Source organism: Suricata suricatta, chromosome 17, assembly GCF_006229205.1.
Source record: "Suricata suricatta isolate VVHF042 chromosome 17, meerkat_22Aug2017_6uvM2_HiC, whole genome shotgun sequence".
Taxonomy (NCBI): Eukaryota; Metazoa; Chordata; class Mammalia; order Carnivora; family Herpestidae; genus Suricata; species Suricata suricatta.
The window spans coordinates 8,730,239-8,750,294 of record NC_043716.1 but is presented as its reverse complement, the minus strand read 5'-3'; the positions used below and the strand labels follow the sequence as shown (position 1 = coordinate 8,750,294).

General features: G+C 56.6%; 1 protein-coding gene across 1 annotated transcript; it reads right to left on the bottom strand.

The window, feature by feature from the left end:
* Window positions 1-203: 203 nt before the first annotated feature.
* On the bottom strand, window positions 204-16,729 carry LRRC75A (leucine rich repeat containing 75A). Its single transcript, XM_029928875.1, has 4 exons — window positions 16,718-16,729; window positions 15,129-15,257; window positions 3,883-3,998; window positions 204-2,155 (listed from the first exon to the last, which is right to left on the bottom strand). The coding sequence occupies exons 1-4, from the start codon at window positions 16,727-16,729 to the stop codon at window positions 1,615-1,617; spliced, it is 798 nt and encodes a 265-aa protein (XP_029784735.1). The 3' UTR covers window positions 204-1,614.
* Between the last annotated feature and the right edge of the window lie 3,327 nt (window positions 16,730-20,056).

Below are 20,056 nucleotides of genomic sequence, written 5' to 3'. Positions count from 1 at the left end.
AAGTCTCCGACTTCGGCTCAGGTCAGATCTCAGGTTCATGGGTTCCAGCCCCACATCAGGCTCTGGGCTGACAGCTCAGAGCCTGGAGCCTGCTTCCGGTTCTGTGTCTCCGCTCTCTGACCCTCCCCCTCTCATGCTGTCTCTCTCTGTATCAAAAATAAATAAATCATTAAAAAAAATTAAAAAATAAACTCATACCACAATCAATAAAGGCTGGTCTTTAGTACTGATTCTTAAAAATGTATTTGGAGAAAAACTGGATTACTGCTGGGAGATCTGAGCAGTCCAGGTATTGTCCACACTTCTATGGTCAGTCTTAAGCCGCTTCCTCGCGTGTAACAACTTCAGACTTCAGGGGTGAAAGATCCAAAGCATTTAAGGCTAACACACCTTTGATCCAGTCTCTGTTGCCCTTGGGCCGTGTCCTTTCGCAAAGCCTCCCCCTCCTGAAGCTCTGCACTAAGCAGGGGGCCAGCAAGGCCCTGAAGCCTGGCTCAGCACTGGCCTGTCAGGCTGTGCTTCTCTGCTGTCTGCCATCTGCCTGAGCAGTTCTGTTCACTATGGGCTCAAGAAGGGTTGGTTTCGTCTCCCTGAACTTTGAAGTCTGTACCTTGGATCTAGGCTTACTGTGCTTAGAGGGGATTTTTAGCTGGTAGGCCTTGAGTAAAGAGGGTGTGAAAAACCTTCCCCCAACTCTCCTTGGGAGCCTCTACTTTCTCCCTGTCTAGATGCCTACCTGGGAGGCACTAGACCCCCAAGAGTTTGAGGTTTAGTCTCATGGTCTTGGGATTTTTAAGGAGCCTTCTGTAGGTCTTGGGAGTGTCCTCCTCATGGGTTCCTGGTCTCTGGGGACTCCACAGGAAGGCATTCTAGGAGAAAGGCCCTTGAAATTCTAAAGGAGACTGCACCCTAGCAACACTAGAACCCTAGTGAAGGAGGGGTGGTGATGGGGTGGGGGTTTCTGGGTGAGCCTTTTTAACGCATGCCAAGATGTGTAGGCATTCTGGGATGCTCTATTGAGGGGTGTGGGCTTTAATAATGGAGGCTGAGACTGGGAATGGCTCCTCAGCCCCCAGGGCTTTATAGGAGGTGGGGTAGACCAGACTTCAAGCAGGATGGAGACTACTAGGCTCTTGGAGTCTCTGGGCAGCCAGTGCCCCAACCCCCAACTTTCAGCCAGGTGTTAGGGTAAAGATTCCAACCTGCCTTGAGTGGGGGCACACATCTGGGCAGCATCTGGCTGGAGTCTGCTTCCCAGAATAGGAAAAAACTCTAGGAAATAGGAAGTTAGATGTAGGGCCAGAACTATACTCCATTCCTGGGGGTAAGTTCTTACATTGGGTCAAGTTTTCTGCATCTCCAAACAGACTTTACCCACAAGTCTGCCAAGGATGATTTGTCAGGAGCCAGAAGGCAGAGGAGATGGGCGAGGGGGCAGTGGAAACCAAAGAGAAGTGTTACATGGCCCCCTTTCCAGATGCTATAGTCTGGCTCCCATGGGTGGAGCTGCCCAGGCCCATTTTGGGTGACAGCCTGAGGCCCCTCGAGGGGCCCCCTAGCCTGCCTCAGTCATCCTACTCCACCGGGACTCCTTGGCGAGGCCCCCTACTTGTGTCATGTCTGAACTGTGCCTGCCCTCTCCCTGCCTTCGCGGTCTTCGGCAGGATCCCAAGGGCCGCCTCCAGGGTCCTTCTGGCCCACTGTCCCATCCCGGGCCTCCTCCCCACCGCCTGGTCCCTCACCCAGCTCCAGGATGGTGGGCAGGTGGCCCTGCTTGGGGGAGCGCTTGCGCAGGCTGAGCAGGAAGGGCTGGGGCAATGAGAAGATGTCCACGTTGTTGCCCAGGTCGATCCACGTGACGTTGGGGAACTTGCTGGGGTCCTTGAGGGTGTCGGTGAGGTCACGCAGCAGGGCCCGGGTCAGCCGGTTGCCGTTGAGAGCCAGCGTGGTGAGGCGGGGCAGTGCACTGAGCACCGGCAGCAGCTGCACGACCATGTCATCCGTGAGGCCTGTGAAGCCCAGCTCCACGCTGTCCACCTGCTCCCCGCAGCGCTGCAGGTAGCTGGTCACCCGCTCCAGGTCACGTGAGGTCAGCGGGATGCCGGACAGGTCCACCGTGTTGTCGGGAGGGCTCCCGGCCAGGACAGCCTTGAGGCTGCAGGGGAGAAGGCGCAGGCAATGTTCAAGCAAGGGACGCAAGCCTTTTCCTGGAGGCAGCGGCCACGGGACCACCTCCTGCCCTGCAACGCCAGAGACTGGAGAGACAAGGACCGCTGGTCCCCCTGCCACTACCTCAGTCCTCAGCCTGGCTGGGCCCGGCCGTCCAGAGCTCAAGGAGCCACAAGGGAAAGAGGCCCAGATGTTTCTACAGTGACTAAGGGTACATTCTGGGTACCATACTGCCTGCATTTGCATCTTCACGCTTTACTTCCTACTCGGGTGACCTTTAGTCACGTGACTTCTACCCTGGGCCTCAGTTGTAACTGCACAAATGGAGCTGAGTACCACAGAGTTGTTACCTGAAATAAGGTCCCATGCACAAGCATTTAGGACAGTGCCTTGTACATGTGCGTGATGATATTTGTTACTGTCATTATTACTTGGACAGAGCTTCCTGCTCCCGGGGAGTGTCACAAGTCTCCTGATGTCTCTCTTTCAGGATGGTCCTGCCCACCAGATGGGGGAATCCTCTGGGAGAGTCCTGTAGGACCGCAGGCAGGGGCGGGGCGCAGGGGCTCTGGGCCTGGGGGGCAGGTAGCTGCTGACTCCTCCCATCTTCCGCAGTCTGCTACTCCTCACTCCGTGGCCAGAGCTCCCCACTTCCAGGGACCCCAGGCGAGCCCCGGGGCTCCAACCATGGGAAGGAGAGGAAGGTGGAGGGGGCTCAGCCTGGTTCAAGAGCATATGTTAATATCAGCAGCCCAAGGATCACACCTTGGGCTTCCTCTCGGCAAACAACAGAAGTCTCTATCCTTGGGGTCTGTGGCTGGAAGGCTCCCAGCAGCGGGGCTGGGTGATCTGTGGCCAGTCAGATGGCACCATCCCCTGCCTGCAGCCCACTGACAAGTCCTTGAAACAGGCAGAGTGACCTCCCTCTAGGAGCTCAGCTGCCTGGATGACGACACTTGGCTGGGGGCAAGTGAACCTAAGCTGAACAGTGTCCCAATCACCAGGATTGCGCAGGTCTACTTCTTTTATCTCAGCTGCCCTAGGACCTATGCTGGCAGTCATAGTCCAAGCTGGTGGCCCCCGATATACATCTGAAGGGTTTCATGACTGAGGTTTTACTAAACGGTGATAAATGGTGTTGCCCTAGCAACAGGTAGCCCCTCAAGGTCCTGGCAACCTTGCTTCCAAAATTCTTTATAGAGACCTCTGTGTCCCTGACCCCCTCTCAAGCTGAGTTACCCATCAGGACCCCACGCAGCTCTTTCTGCCTTCGGGTCCTGTCCCCATGGTTTAATAAAGTCACCTTTTTGCACCGAAGACATCTTCAAGAATTCTTTCTTGGCCGTATGCTCCGACCACCCCACCATCACCCCAAAACTTCCTCATCCATATTCCTCACACCAGGAATTAGAAACTCCTCCTGTCCGCCTCCCCACTCACCCTTTCTGAATGGGCCCTTACTCCCCAGCTCCCCACCCACAGACTGGGCCACCCCCCCACGCCACCCAACCCTGAATTCTCCTTCCATCTCACCTCCTTTGGGCACCTTCCAAGACAACCCCTCCGGTCCCAGCTCCTCCCTCCACCCCTGGGAGGGAGTTCTGTGTTGCACAGGCCCAGCCTGGCGTGGGTTCACTTGGGGCTACCCTGGGGGGTGGGGGTGGGAGGCTGGGCGGGGGCAGGATGGCTCCACCTTGGGTGACTGAGACTCACCAGGCCTGTGGCTTCCTCTTCACTAGCCCCCGGTGCCGCCTCCACTGGGAGTGGGGGCTGAGGTGGTACGTCAGCTGCCTGCACAGCTTCTCAGTGGCGCCCAGCGCGTCCCCTTCCTGCAGAGATGACCACAGGAAGGTGGGGGCCCTGAGTGGCAGGAACAGGCAGGGGGGCCCAGGCCCTCACCTCCAGCTTCTGTCTCCACTGGAGACATGCAGGCTGAGAGAGGCCTGCCCTGCTGGCTCACTGCGGGACCCCCCTTGGGAGAGGGCACCCCCCACTTAGGAGAGGACACTGGTTGCAAACAGATCCGCCTAATGTTCTCACTTCTGTGAATTCGTTGCTATCAGGGCAACGTTGAGATTTATAGAAAACTCTGAATTCCAGGCAATCCGACAATTGACCAGAGCTGAGGGCTGGCTGCCCCCCTAGCCACTGTTCACCGTGGTCCCCACCTCTCCCCAAAGTCCAGGGCCATTCCGCTCCCTCATTTGCTCAACCCATGTTTACTGAGCACCCGCTAGGTGCCAGGTAGTTCTAGGAGCTGGGGAGACAGCTGTGAACAAATGCTCCCTCATTGGTCTTCCACACAGTAAAAATGAGAGGGAAATATCTATGAAAAATGTCAAAAGTGGGAAAATAAAAGAATGAGGGAGCTGAGTCTTTCCCAGCCCAATTCATTCATCTACTCTATCTGGACAATCAGCATTTTTTTTTAACGTTTTATTTATTTTTGATACAGAGAGAGACAGAGCATGAGAGGGGGAGGGGCAGAGAGAGAAGGAGGCACAGAATCCGAAGCAGGCTCCAGGCTCTGAGCCAGCTGTCAGCACAGAGCCCGATGCGGGGCTCGAACCCACGAACGTGAAATCTGACCTAGGCCGAAGCCGGAGGCTTAACCGACTGAGCCACCCAGGCGCCCCATCAGCATTTTTTTAAGGTAAGCTCTACACCCAATGTTGGGCTTGAACTCATGACCTTGAGAACAAGAGTCACATGCTCAAGCAGTGCAGGCCCATCAGCACTGGAGTTTGAAATAATTGTCCTGAATTGTGTCCCACCTAAGTTTGTAAATTAGGGTCCTAACCCCAGGTACCTCAGAATGCAGCTGTATGCAGAAGTAGGGCCACTACAAAGTAATTAAGGTGAAATGAGGTCATTGGGGGTGGGCCCTAATGCAGTATGACTGGTGTCCTCATGAAAAGAGATTAGGACACAGACACGCACAGAGGAAAGACCATGTGAGGACACAGGGAGAAGGTGGCCATCTCTAGGCCACGGGGAGGACTCAAGAAGTCAACCTTGCCAGCATCTTGACCTTGGACTTCCAGCCCTCAGAGCTATGAGAATATAAGTTTAAGTGGCATTTTGTTATGGCCGTTCTAGTAAACTTACACTGGGTTCAGGGGGCATCAGAGAGATGCCAGAGAGACGGCAGCTCTGTGCCAGGGGAAGTTAACTCCATAGACGGGCGCCAACCCTGGGGGAGTGAGGGCCAAGAGGCTGTGCTCCTGCCAGGTGGCCCAGTGCTCAACGCCGAGAGCCAGCAGGTGCCGGGGTTCGGATGAAAACCCACATGCAGAGAGCAACATGGATGTGGTGCGGCTCAACCATGAACCCGCGACCAGTGCTAGGCAGAGCGCCTGGCGTGCCCTGAACACTCGGTAAAGGCCAGCTTGGTGACCGTGACCATCGCCATCACTCTGTTAGTGGAGAAGCAGCTTATTGAGTTGTTAAGAACATGGACTCAGACCCAAACTGGGTGGATCTGAACCCTCGATTTGTCCCTCCGCTGTGACCTCAGGCAAGTCACCTGACTGTGAAGGGATAACAGAACCAAACTCCCAGGGCGTATTGTCAGGATGAAGCCAGTTACTACTTGTAGAGTGCTTGGACTGGAGCTCAGCACAGAGCTCTCCAGGGAGGCACACCGTAAACACTGTGCCGTCCTGAGCGGCTATCCGCTGATGGCTGATGAGTTTGTGAGCTTTGCATGGAGAGAGGAAACGAGGCATCCCTGAGTGAGGACGAAATGTGTGCAAATGTTTGGGAGGTGGGGGGTCTTACAGGGGCAGAAGCAGGTGACAACCTGGGGTCCAGTCACTTCTCACCACCTCCATGGCTACCACTTTGGTCCAAGCCACTACCACCTGTCATGTGGATTACTGCACACAGACATTAGGCTAGGACTTTATGGAATCCCCACAACACCCTGGACCGGAAACGCTTTCATTATCCCCATTTTAAAGCGGAAGAAACTGAGGCTTAGGGAGCAGGGCTGGGGCTCATGGAAAGACAAGAGGAGACCTTGAGGGTGGGAGATGAGAGAGAGAAGAGGTAGGAAAGGGGGGTGTTGAGTGTCCAAAGAGATGAAACATCTGAATGGGGACTCAGGAGACAGAGGAATCGGTTTAGACGGCACCTCTGGTCTCTAGTTTCCCAAGAACCTCACTTCCTACTGCCTATGCCTGTCCGATAAACAGATGTCACTTGTCACTTCAGGTGATTACACCTGCAAACCCCTGGACTGCATGTTCTGATTCCTAGACTTAATTTTTCGCTGAGCCTCGTCAGACGGGTGTGTGGGAAGGGGAGAAGGGGAAGCGCGCAGGTGCTCCCTCAAGGGACAACAGCAAGGTCACATCTGCACTTTGAGACTGTCCCTGTGACAAACAGTGATCAGGGGTGAAGGTGGGGTGGAATCAGCTTTTCGTGGTTTGGGGGGATCCCTGCCAGGCCCGTGGAAAGGGCTGAAAGTGATGGAGACCTCCACGCTTGCTTGACCTTGCACAAGGCGGAGAGGGTCTGGGCTGGGAGAAGATGAGGAAGGGTCTGGGCTTTGGGCTTGGGAGCTGGGTGGAAGGCAAGGGGCTCCAGGGGGAAGGGGACAAAAAGGCAGGGAGGGGCAATTGTCCAGCCCCGCAGAACATCTCCTGGGAGATGCTTTGGATTTGTGAGGCTGGGGCTCAAGACACATTCATCACATTCATTAGCCTCTGATTAAACCCCCTGGCCGTGGACTGAGCCGAGGGGGAGGAAACACGCACACAAAGGGATGGAGAAGGCACAGAGCCATGAGCACCAAGGAGAGGAAGAGTCAGCAGGACTCCAGTGAGGAGGCCTTGGCCAGAAGAGGCTCAGGGTGAAGGCCACCTGCAGAGGCCAAAAGGTGCGCGGAGGTGACAACGGAGATGGTGCATGGAGAACTGTGGTTCTTTGCTTGGGGCTCTTGCACACTGGAATCTCCTAAGAGCTTTAAAAATCCCTGCTGCTTGGGGGTCACCCCCAGCACGGGTCGGCTGCTTGCCTGCGGGGGTTGTTTCAAAGCAGGTGATTCCCCTGTGTCTCCAAGGTGGAGGAGCACCAGTTCAAAATGCTTCAAAGACAAGAAGGACCAAGTCGGTGGGGCTGGGTGGTCCGCCCTGCTTCACTCCTGGGACCACCCCGGGGACAGAACATCGTCACTCTCCCACGGCACCTGCTCCAAAGCTGAGAACCGAGCTCCTCAGCTTGGGCTCCTCCTCCAACCACCTCTAGGGGTTTTCAAAGTCCGGGGCCATCCCCCCGGGCCTGAGCTGGCTGGGCCTTGGAAGGAAGAAACAAAGAGAGGAAAAGGCGGCAAAGCGGCCGCCGCAGTGCGCGGACGCGGCCACAAGGGGGCAGCTGCGTGCAAGGCGCGGCAACGGGTGGACCGCGAGCGGCCGTTCCCCACCTGGGAGACTGAACAAGCCCGATTCCTCACCAACGAGGACAAAGGGTACGGTCTCCTCACCGCTGATCTGAGACTCAGCGCGAGCTAGTGTCCTTCCAGAAGTGAGAGCTCCCCTCCGTCTGCCTGGACTACATAAACAGGGAACGTTTGTTCCGTTGTACCGTTGTACCGTTCGGCGTCGCCCCTGCACTGCATGCACGACCTCGTCGCAATGCTGTAACTCACAACCCTCCTCTGCAACCGGCGCTGTTATCCCCACTTTACAAATGAGGGAACGGAGGCTTAAAGAAGTGGAATGGACTGGAAGGCCCACAGCTTGTAAAACGAAATGGGGACGCAAAGCTCGGCTCAGGCCGACATCCTTCCCGACCTGCCATCCCCACGCCACCGTCGCGGAGATGCACCTTTTGCTTTGGTGGATTCAAGGTGTTCCTCTGATTTGCACCCACAAAAGCCGCCTTAAGCGAGCCCATTTCATTTCCCCCAGCTCCGTCCATCTTCCAAGACCCCTCCCGACCTCCCTCCCGCGAAGACCAGGACAAAGCAAGGACTGGCCCAGAGCTGGAGAAGTCGGGAGAGGACGCGCGAAGACCAGGACAAAGCAAGGACTGGCCCAGAGCTGGAGAAGTCGGGAGAGGACGCAAGGAGCGGGAGGAAGAAGTGCCGTTTCTGCGCGGTTTCCAGAAACAGCTGCCTCTCAATACAGAGCAGCCACGAGCCCCTGGTGCCACCTTGACCGAGGAGTTTGAACATTAGCGCCGCCAAGGAACGGGTCCGTGCGCCCAGCACTGGGTGCGGCGCGCTCTCTGCTTGTCAAAGCGGTGAGGCACGGCAGCGCCTTTGTGCAACCAGACCCCATCCCAGGCTGCAGCTGATTGGTCCAGAAGCGGGCACAGAGCCGAGCGCAGCCAACCAGCCGTTTCCTGGAGACGAGACACGCCCACGTCTCCTCCCAGGGCTGGACGCCCCTCCTCCCCATCCCCACCACCCGGACGAGTAAACTCGGCCCCGGGATTGGAGAGTTGGGCCTGGGTGAGCAGAGAGGAGGGGTGGAGAGATGTCTGCGCCCCACTGTAGTTCTAGCCCCGCCTTCCAAGCTTGGCGGTCCTTGGGCCTCACAGGACCCTTCCTAGCAGGATAAACTCTTCCCAGCTTGAGGCACCGCGCGTGGCCTTCTGTTACTTACAACCGAGTCCTAACCCACGCCCAAGGCTCAAGGGCGGTTTGTGGAATCAATTCTGCAGTTCTTCCTCCCGCCCATGGAAAAGGAAGAAGGAAGGAGAGGGGCAGGTCAGGGGTGACAGGGCACTGCAGGGTAGGGCGCGGGTCTCGCGCCCCCTCTTCCAGCCTGGCCCTTACCTCTGACCCGGGCCCTGGGGAATAACCTGCCGGACTCGCACTGGCTTGTCAGGAAAGATGCTTAAGACCGACTGCAGTCCCCTCCAGGAGGGGGTCACAGTACCCGGAACTGCTCCACCTGTCTACTGTCAGAAGGTGACTCCCACCTGTCATCTTGGCTGCCCCAGGCACCTGTGTGTGCTCCCCGAGGCCCCAAACCAGCACAGCCCCCACTACTGCAGCCCCAAGGCTTCCCTCACTCATTCATAAATTCATTCATGCATCAAGTATGGACGGTCCTTCCTACTACATACTGGTCGCTGCTCCAGATACCGAGTTCTCCTGGCTTTTCTCCTTACTCCCTTCCCGGAGTCCATTCTCTGCTCTTCTCGGTGCCCGGAAGGCTGAGCTAGGGACAGCACCACCAACCTGCTTCCCCAGCTTCCAGGTGGGTTCAGCTAACGAGAGTGCTTGGAGCCAGACCCAAGGACAGGAGGAAAGGTCTGTGTCTCAGCCTACGTGGTGGCCAGCCTCCAAGATGGCCTCCATTGACCTGGCCTCCTGGAATTGCCCCCTTCCTCACCCCATCAGGGTTGACCCGGGTGATCAATAGAATGTGGCTAGGTCATAAGAGACATTTTGGCATCTGCCCTGCTCTTTCTCAGATCACCTGCTCAGGGATAAGCCAGCTGGCATGATGGGAAGAAGGTCAAGAAGTCCTATGGAAAGACCCATGTGCCAAGGAAGTGGGGACTCCTGCCAACAGCCAAGGGACGTGCGCTCCGGGAAGGAGGTCTGCCAATCTCTGCCAAGCCTTTTGATGCAGCCCTGCCCCTGTCTTGAGGGACCCTAAGCTAGAATGACCTAGTTAAGCCACAGAGACTGCACAGCAGCGTCTACTGCTGCCAGCCACAAATTTTGGGGGTAGTTTGTTTACACAGCAATAGAAAATACAACACAGGGGGGCCTGGGTGGCTCAGTCGGTTAAGCGTCCGACTTCAGCTCAGGTCGTGATCTCACGGTTCGTGAGTCTGAACCCCGCGCCGGGTTCTGTGCTGCCAGCTCGGAGCCTGGAGCCTGCTCCAGATTCTGTGTCTCCCTCTCTCTCTGCTCCTCCCCCACTCATACTCTGTCTCCCTCTCAAAAATAAACAAATATAAGAAAATACCACGGCTCTTTCTGTGGTAGCAACTTCCTGCTGCTGCTCATCTTTGGGCGTCTCAACATCCCCTATTGGTTTCCTCTCTCCTGCCCACAACCCTGGAAATGGTCCCATTATTAAAACCTCTCAAGAATTCACAATGGAATGCATTGCCTGCCTCCCGCCAGGTGCAAGAAGGAATCGTGAATGAGACAGACACCATCTCTTGCCCCTTTGGAATTTACGTTCTGGTGGGGAAGGCGGACGATAGGTTAGCTCACAGGTAAGAGGCCTTCGGAGACCAGCGAGTGACATAAAGCAATGAACGGCCCGAAGGCTGGCCAGGAGGGCTCTGTGAACTAGGCTGGCCGGAGGTGGCCCTGGAGAGGACATGGCTGGGCTGAGCCTGAAGGGAGGAGAGGACAGCCGGCCAGAGAGGGCAGGTGTGGTCACAGGCGGCAGCAGAGTGCCCAAGGTCGGGAAGGATCTGATGCTCCGGGAACAGCAAGGAGGCCTATGTGCCTGGAGTAGGGTGAGCGGGGCAGACAGGGAAATGAGAGATGATCTAGGAGATTCAGGCAGGGGCAACGAAAGGGTTTGGATAAACTACGATGCAACGTCACATGGATGGCGGCTCAGCAAGGCTCCCGTGTGATCCAGTTGTCCTTGTGGATTACTCTCTGGCTGTTCCCAGAGCACAGAGGGTGGGAGGCAGGAGTGAGGCCCAGAGTCCGGTCGGAGGCTGTACCAGCAGCCCTGAGAAGGACGTGGGGACCCGGAGGGCCTTGGAGAGACCCCAGCACATTAGGGAATTAGGGCTGTCCGAACGTGCTGACTGTGATGGGCAACATGGCTGCTGATCCCAAACCCCCTGGACCCACTTTCCCCAATTTCGTGTCCCTCCCTTCTCTGGTGTGCCTCCACCTGGATGGACCAGGCAAGCCAGTGGGACAGAAGGGCCTGGGAGCTTACGTCCCCGGGGAGCCCCTCTATGGTTGGAGCCCCTGGTGCCTCAAGGGACCATGCCAAAGCCATCTGTCCTCCTCAGGATGGAGTCTGGGCCAGCCTGGCTTCCCCGGGACACCTCCTAAACAGATCACTGCCCACATGCCCTCATTTTAGCGGGCACACCCCACGGTCGACATGATGGGATATATGTGCGGGGCTGGAGCCGGGGCCCAGGGAAAAAAAACGGTCTCTCAGATTTTCCCACTGAACGATCTGTGCTCGTAGTGGGGTTGCGGTGGTGACTCAGGGGCACCGGGCACAAATGTCCAAGAGGTGGGTGACGCCTGAGTCTGAAGCTGAGCTGTGGATTAATCAGCACGCAGGCATGGCGGGACGGGGTTCTGCCTGTCCCCTCTCCCTGAGGACAGGCCCAGACCCATCCCTTTGCCACGGCCCAAGCCCACATCCAACTGGGGACACAGATTGAGAAAATGGATGGGCACATTCGAGGGGGTGATCTCAGTGATGGGAAGGGTTGTGTGTCTGGTGGATGCTTCACCAAGACTGGACCAGGAGGAACTCTTTCCTTTGTCCTGTCTCACAGTTGAGGGAGATGCCCCCTCATACTGATGGTCTTGCCATCTTGGTCTATGACCTTAAGGCCCACACTCGGGCTGATCTGGAGTTCTCAGATGAAAAAGAACGAGAAGTCCTGGCCAGCCCCAAGCCAGTCACGTATTGCGGTGGGCTGGGGGGTCATCCTCACCACCAGCTTTGGGACCCTAGAGTAGGGACTGCTCACTTCGGCCTCAACCACAACCAGGGGTGGGGGTGGGAGGTCCTTCCAAAGGGCTTCTCCCGCCACGTGGCCTTGGGTGCAAACAAGGGAACTAGCCAGGTTTCCGGGCCTCCAACACGGCTGACGCCATGGCTGGCTCTTGGAAATCCGGAAATCAGAGGCCAGACCCTTGTTTTCTAAGACTCAGAGCCCACTTCCTGCCTCCGTGTCCCACAACTGACCCGCTGGGCCTGAGCCCCCTGCTTGGCACACGGTTGGTGCTCAGTGACTAAGTTATACCTTAGCTGCCGTGTACAGGTGCTAGACCAGGACAGACGCATGGTTGTCCTTCTCAAGAGTCGTTTCAGCCACAGGTCTACAGGAGAGGGTGTTGTTGGGCCCCTTTGGAGTGGAGAAAGATCAAGTTCAGGGGTACCTGGGTGGCTTACTTGGTTAAGCACCAACTCTTGATTTCAGCTCAGGTCATGATCTCATGTTCGTGAGATGAAGCGCCGCATTGGGCTCCGTACTGACAGTGTGGGGCCTGCCTGGGATTCTCGGTCTCCTTCTCTCTTTGCCCCTCCCCTGCTCACGCTCTCTCTCTCTCTCTCACAGCAAATAAACATTAAAAATAAAACTTTAAGGGGTACCTGGGTGGTTCAGTCAGTTAAGTGTCCAATTTCAGCTCAGGGCATGATCATGTAGTTCACAAGTTTGAGCCCTGCATCGGGCTCTGTGCTGACAGCTCAGAGTCTGGGGCCCTGCTTTGGATTCTGTGTCTCCTTCTCTCTCTGACCCCAACCCCACTTCATTCCGTCTGTCTCTCTCACTCAAAAATAAATTAAAAAAATTTTAAATTATATACAAAAAAGACAAGGTTCAGCTAATTAAGTGACCCAAGAAACTACACCCACGTAGTGGACCGAATGTTTGTCCCCGGCCAACGCAGATGTTGGTCCCCATCCTAGTGTGATAGGGCCTTTGAGGGGTTTAAGTAAGATTAGATGAGGTCATGAGGGTTATAAGAAGAGGCCAGCGGGGCGCCTTGGTGGCTCAGTTGGTTAAGCGTCTGACTCTTGGTTTTGGCTCAGGTCATGATCTCACAGTTTGTGAGTTCGAGCTCCATGTCGGACTCTGCACTGTCAGCCCAGAGCCTGCTTGGGATTCTCTCTCTCCCTCTCTCTGTCTCTCCCCCACTCTCTCTCTCTCTCTTAAAATAAACATTCATAGTAGTACTTTCTACAATAGCCAAATCATGGAAAGAGCCTAAATGCCCATCACCTGAGGAGTGGATCAAGAAGATGTGGTATATATACACAATGGAGTACTACATGGCAATGAGGAAGAATGACATATGGCCATTTGTAGGAAAGTGGATGGACCTCGAGGGTGTCATGCTGAGCGAAGTAAGTCAGGCGGAGAAGGACAGATACCATATGTTTGCACTGAGGTCTAACAGGAGAACAGGAGAAACCTAATGGAGGACCAGGGGGAGGGGAAGAGGGAAAGAGAGTTGGGGAGATAGAGGGACACAAATCATGAGAGACTACTGAATACTGAAAACCAACTGAAGGCTGAAAGGGGAGGAGGAGTAGGGAAGGGGATGATGGTCATGGAGGGGGCACTTGTAGGGAGAGGCCCTGGGTGTTATATGGAAACCAATTTTACAATAAACTATTATAGATAAAAAAATAAATAAACAACCTTAAAAAAAAAAAGAAGAGGCCAGAGAGCTAGTTTGCTTTCTTTCTGCCACGTGAGGCCATAACAAGAAGGTGGCCGTCTGCAAACCCAGAACAGGACTCTTGCCAGAACCCGACCATGCTGGGCACCCTGACCTTGGACTTCTGGCTTCCAGAGCTGTGAGCAACACATTCCTGTTGTTGGTAAGGCACGCGGTCAGTGATAACGTGTCGCAGAGGCCTGCGCTAAGACGCCCCCAGTACGGGCCCTGTGGTCCCCACCTGGACGGAAGGGACGGAGCTCAGCACAGAGGGCCACCTCTCCTTTCTGCCCCATCCAGTCTCCTGAGGTCTGGCATGGATGGGCAGGGAGGGCAGGAGGGGGGCGGGTGCTCCGGCTGTCCCTGCACAGGCCCCCCTCCTCCAGCCCCCATGCACCCCTGTGAGCCCCCCCGGAGCCCTGGCAGAAGCTGCCAGCAATTGAGGAACAGTGCAGAGATCCTGAGCACCGGCCCCCACTCAGCCCAGAACTGGGGCCCAGATCACATCTGGAGTGTAACCTTTATCCAATGACTTTATTGCCTGAACTTGGTCATCCTCAATGCTGAAATGGGCATGAAAATAACATCTCTCCCACTTGAGCTGTTCTGAGTGCCCCAGAACCCATCACCCCTTCACCTGTGGGCATCTAAATTCTAGAAAAGGCAGAGGTCTGACCCCTGCCAGGCCGGCAGACTCTGGTGCCAGGTGCCCCAGGCTGAGCCAGGTGTGATCTGAATGAGAAGTGAAGGTGCCTCCAGGCCCAGGGGGTACACGCCCCCCCATGGCTCCAGGCACCCACCCCTCCTCCCCTGGCCGAGGCTCCCAGGCTGCCCGCTGCCATCATCGTCCCTTTTTCTTACCATCCCGTATCTGAGCCCAGCATCCCTGCCCTCTACTGCGTGCCACTGCCAACCCTCCCCCCGCCGCCGGCCCCTGCCGGCTGCCAGCCCTTCAGGCCCCTCCTCACCCCGAGTCCTGGCGCCAGAAGCCAGAGAAGGCCCTAGACAAAGGCCCTAGACAGAGAAAGCCCTAGACAAAGGAGGCTCAGCTCCAGAGCAAGGTCCCTGTGAGACTTAGATGGTATATTTGTGCAAAGAAGGAAAAGTCCACCTCTAGATGGACACAGACTTCTCCCAGTGCCTATGGCTTGGTGGCAGAGACAGGGCTGGATTTGAGCGGTCTCGTCTCCCCTCACCCCTGCCACCTCTGCACCCATGAGAGGTACAACCTACATGACTCTACTCGGTGGCCCTGGCCCCACATAATGAGGGCTTCGTGTTACCAGAGTTTCCCACTTCTCGAGGGTAGCTAAACATAAAGAACGTGTGAAATCTTCTGAGTTTTAAATGTTGAAAGTGAATTCAGATTTAATGCACCCAGGGGGCCAACAAATCCGGTATGGATCATGCTGATCTCCGCTACGGATGCTGGGCCTTAGGATGGTGCGGGCATCAGGCCCACTGGCTTGATGTCTGCACAAGGGGCTTGTCCCCCTCGGGACCCCGGGCACTATCCACCAACCCTCCTGGGGCACTGGGCTCCCCGGGCAAAGGGCACCCGCCTCACACCCCCAGATCTGGCGGGCTCAGACCGTGGTAGCCCTACCGGCTTAGGGCAGTGGATGTAGCGGGCCAGGCTGATGATGAGGTCATGTGTGATGGGGTCCACCAGGTTCCTGAAGCTGGCATAGCGGTACAGAACGTCGTCCAGAGAGGTCGACTCCATGCCCAGGTCCTGCAAGAGGGAAGGATGCCCAGAGGTCAGGGGTGGCCCGGCCTTACCCCGGATTCCCACCCAACAGGCCCAGAACGGCCCTCTCTGCTCTGGAGGTGGCTCGGGGGTCCCCTCCAGCATCCTGGCAAGGGAGGAGCCCCCCAGTCCCTTCAAGGTTTCCCAGCTGCAAAGAACATCTTCAGAACGTCCCCAGGAGGCCAGAGAAGCCCCTTCCCACTACAGGGAGACATCCAAGCCCTCCAACCTCTGGACGAAGACCCCCACCCCCAACCCAGAACGAAGCCAAAGAGGGGCTGGCCACGGTACTAGTGACTGCTTTTCCATACAGGGAAAACTCTGGAAATTGCCCTGCTCTGTGGCTTCTGAGCTCATTTCACTCCTCCCTCTTGGTGGTCCTGTGTCTTGAGGGGCTTCTGAATTGTGGGGTTGAAACGAGAGGCTAACCGGGCGTCCAGAAGAAAAACCCCACCGGGGCTCCCGTAGAAAGGGTATCAGGTAGGGACGGCATTTCCCCAAGCTCGAGGAGGGACAGGGTTTAGGGGTCACCACACACCGAGACCCCCAGCAAGGGACCCTGGGGGCTTGGCCAAGCATGAAGACCAGTGTGCATTAGGACCCAGGGGCCCTGCTCCGAATGTTCTCGACTGTGTAAGACCCCGCGGTTCTGGCACAACCCCAGGGAAAGGGCAGCCTCCCCAAGCATGACTAAGGGCGGATTCCCCACCAGTCAGTGGGGGGAGGGGTTGAAACCACGTTAATCACTTTGGAGAAGCAGAGGAACGTGGAGTTCTACCCTAGAGCCTTAGAATAAGCGTTGTGGCCTCTCCATGTGAGAGATGGGTAAACCTTGTGTCTGTCCCCGAGCGCCTCTCCCCAGTCTCTGTCATCCTCCGGTGGGAGCTACAGCTTCTGTTCTCAGCTTGGTGCCTTGGCTGGACCAGGCAATGGTAACATTCCCACTCTGGGGGGTGCGGGGGGCTGCCCCCAGCCCACCCTGAAGACCAAGGGGGCCACTGAGGGTGGGCAGGCAAAACAAGCACCCTCACCCTATGGCCCCTGAGGGCCCCCGACCCACACTCGGAGCTGCCCCAGCCAAGCCCCCAGCAGGGAGGCTCCCAGCCTGGGTCCCCAGGGCCCTGGGGACAGGAAATGTGCGCTTAGTGGGTGAGTCCCGGGAGGGGTCTGCTCCCTGCCATATCAGTGGGGGGTGTCCTGAACTTTTCCCAACACCCTCCGGTGTGATGTTTAGAAACCCCATAAGGCAAGGAGGCTGCGCATCATCATTCCCAATTTACAGATGAAGAAACCAAGGCCCCGGACTTCAGGAATGGAACGTACGACATGATGTCATCACCACTGTTCTGGTCCTAGAAGTTCTCATCACAAAGAAGAAAACACGGTTTTCCTTTTTTCTTTCTTCCCCTGCAACCACACGGGGTGAAGCTATCAACGCAACTGACCGTGGTGACCATGTCACAGGAGATGTTAGTCAAGCCGTTACGGGGCCCATCTCAACCTTACACAACCTGCAGCTCCCTGATGTCCCAGCCAAGGTGCCAGCCAAACAATCACCGATAACAAAGATGCTTTTAAAAAAGAATTTCAGGAATGGGGGGTACGCCTCAGCGGGGAGGCGGGGGCTGTTTGGGGATTGCCCTGGTTTATTCTGGGCCCCGAGTGAGTTGGGCTGGAGGCAGGCTCAAGGTGCAGGGAATCTTGCCCTGTCTCTCAAAAAAAAAAAATGTTTTTAAATTTATTTTTGAGAGAGGGAGAGAGAGAGAGCCCACAAACAGCAGAGGGCTGGAGAGAGAGGGAGACACAGAATCCGAAGCAGGCTCCAGGCTCTGAGCTGTCAGCACAGAGCCCGACGCGGGGCTCAAACCCACAACTATGAGATCATGACCTGCGCTGAAGTCCGGTGCTTCACCGAGGATGCCCCAGTGACTGACATTTCTAAGAGCAAAGAAAGAAAGGCTCTCTGCTGGGTGGGCAGGGAGGGGCCTGGGTGCCGCACAGAGCCCACCCTCCAGCCTGGTCCTCAGGCCACCGTGCTCCCTCCTTGTTAGAAGGCACTGGACACCGGGCACCACAGTCGGTTAAGTGTCTGACTTTGGCTCCGGCCATGATCTCTGCTGTCATCGCGGAGCCCGCCGCTTTGGATCCTCTGTCCCACTCTCTTGCTGTCCCTCCCCGGCTCTCTCTCTCTTTCTCAAAAATAAATAAACATTAAAAAGAAAGAAAGAAAGGAATGGATACCAAGGGTCAGTCTTGGGGGCTCTGTCGTCCACACAGCAGGAACGAACCCCAGAGGCAAGGAGCCCTCCGTCAGGGCCTTTGGCTGCTGAAATAATTCACCAGGGACCTAGAAGCAGGGCGCAGGGTCTGGTGTGCGTGCCAGGCTCCAGAGCTAAAGGTCTTTGTAGGACCAGATACAACGCTGACTTGGACCTCCGTCCCTGCCCTGGCTTTTTCCGTCCCCCAGCCAGCGCTGTGTCTTGGGCAAGCTACCTCACTCACATCACTGGGTCTCAGTTTCCTCATCTGTAAAATGGAGCCAGGGACCCTCCATCATGGGTAGGTGAGGGCACTAAAACCTAGTACCATATGTAAAGTCTCTGGCAGGGACCTCTGGGTGGCTCCGTGGGTTAGGCATCTGACTTCAGCTCAGGTCATGAGGTCAAGGTTAGTGGGCTCGAGTCCCACACTGGGTGACCTCAAGCCCCGCTTCTCTCTCTCTCTTTGCCCCTTGCTCACTTGCGCTCTCTCTCTCTCTCAAAAAAAGAGAAGCCTCTGGCAGGGAAAAATATCACCAACACAGCCCTCCCCCCCCCCCGCCCTCCCCTCCTCCCCCCTGCAAGGCCCCTCCTCTCCTTATGCGATTGTTCTTAACCACTTCTTGGACCACAGACTCATTTGAGAATGTGACAAAAGCCACGACCTCTCTCTTTAGAAAACCCGGGATTTAGGCCGAATGGTCAGCAGGGCCTGGACGTATGTGATCTCAGAACACATAGTTACTCAGCGATGTGCAAAAATGCACGCTTGTGCAGGAAGAGGCTGGGAATGTAGGAAGGGGACGTCACAGGGCTGTGCTCTGGGCTCTTAGAAGGCCATGTGTCAAAGCGCCGAGGCCCCTTCCCTGGGGCCGGGAGGGGAAGGAGGCACGGGGTCCCGCGGCTGGAAATGGGGGGTGGTTATTGCCGCGGTCAGAGGCTGGACTTGCGGCCACGGGAGGACAGAACGTAGGTTTAGCTTTCTTTTCCAGACTGTCCTTTGGTGAGACGCCTCTGCCTCCCCTGCTTTGCCCTTGTGGACCCCTGTGCTCAGGGAGCACCCCTACCCGTGACACACACCTGCTGGTCCCCCCTTACAGGCGTCCCTGTCCCCTGTGCCTGGATGTCCCTGCGGAAAGCCCCAGATCCTAGGTTCTACCCAACCCCCACACACTGTCAGTCTGTGGGCAACCGACTTCTTCCCTCTTGGGATCTGTTTCTCCATCTGTGAAATGGGCAGATGAACCGATGACCCACATCAGTAGTGACCAAACTGTGTTTTCAAGATCTTGGGGCTGAAGGCAAACAACACAGAGGCCAGAAGGGTCAGCAAGCCCTTGACAGTGCAGGCCACCCTTTGGCTAAAAACAACAACAAAACAAACAACCCCGCAATGTCGTCCTGTTGCCAAAGCAAAGTCTGAAAACCCAGGACTGGTTGATGGCCTTGCACTCCTACCGGCCCTGCCCCCTCTTCCCATTTCCCTCCTTTCCAGGCCAGTAGAGGCCATGCCCTGGGTAGAGGACCCAGAAAACCTTCATTGTTCACCCCGGAGGCTGGGGCAGGTGCGAGGAGGCACCAAACGTCCTTCCCAGAGCCCCTTGTGGTCACTCTGGGCGCCCAGCCTGCTGAGCGGCTCCACTGCCCGGGCTGCTATTGTCTGGGGAAGGGGGTGCATGGGGGGGGGGAGGGGGGTCTCCCCAGGAAGGCCGCCGCGGCCCTGCTCGCTGCAAGGTTACTGCGAGTCATGCCGTGGCCCTCCCCGTGAATTCCAGCTGGGGTGGGGCTCCCGAAGGTCCCAGGGCTGTGGGTTAAAAGAAGCTGCAACTGGGAAAACCAGAAGGGGGCTGGACAAGGGCAGCTGCGCATTTTACTGCTGGGTTTCTTTGTTTGGACCCCACCTAGGTCCGCAACTGAAATGAGGATATTTCTGGGCTCCTAGCTGTCCTCCTCGCCCCTCTCTTCGAGGCTAATTTATTGGGGACGACTGTGTCACACAGCTTTGCTCTGATGGCCCCACTGATGCTGCCCAGCAGGGGCCTCCGACGCTGGGAGGTCTCAGGAAGGGGTGACGGAGGCTGCACGCGTGGGGAGAAGACTCGAATGCACACGGGGCTCCTCCAGGCCACCCTGGGCGCCGCCTTGGACTTGGAGGGGCTGGTCCGCCTTGCGAAGCCCCAGGCTGTGAGGAAAACAGCTTCCTCATTATGGTCAAATCGGCAGCCTCTCCAGGTACTGCGCAGGTAGGGTTCCTCATCAGAAAGCTTGGACATCAGCAGGTGTGCTGGGCCACTGCTGCAGGCAGCTTTGCTTGGAGAGCGTCACCAGCAGGGGACCAAGGGCGCCAATGGCCGGCACGCTCCAGCTCGCTAAGTGGGGTCCTCGTGGCACTTGAGCTTGAAGAACCAAGTTTGGAGACTCATTCTTATAGGAAGACTAATGATGGCCCTGAGGTTAGGGGCAGGGGGATGGCTTTCTAGAAAGTGAGCAGAGATCCACATAGACGAGCATTTCTCAAAGTGCCGC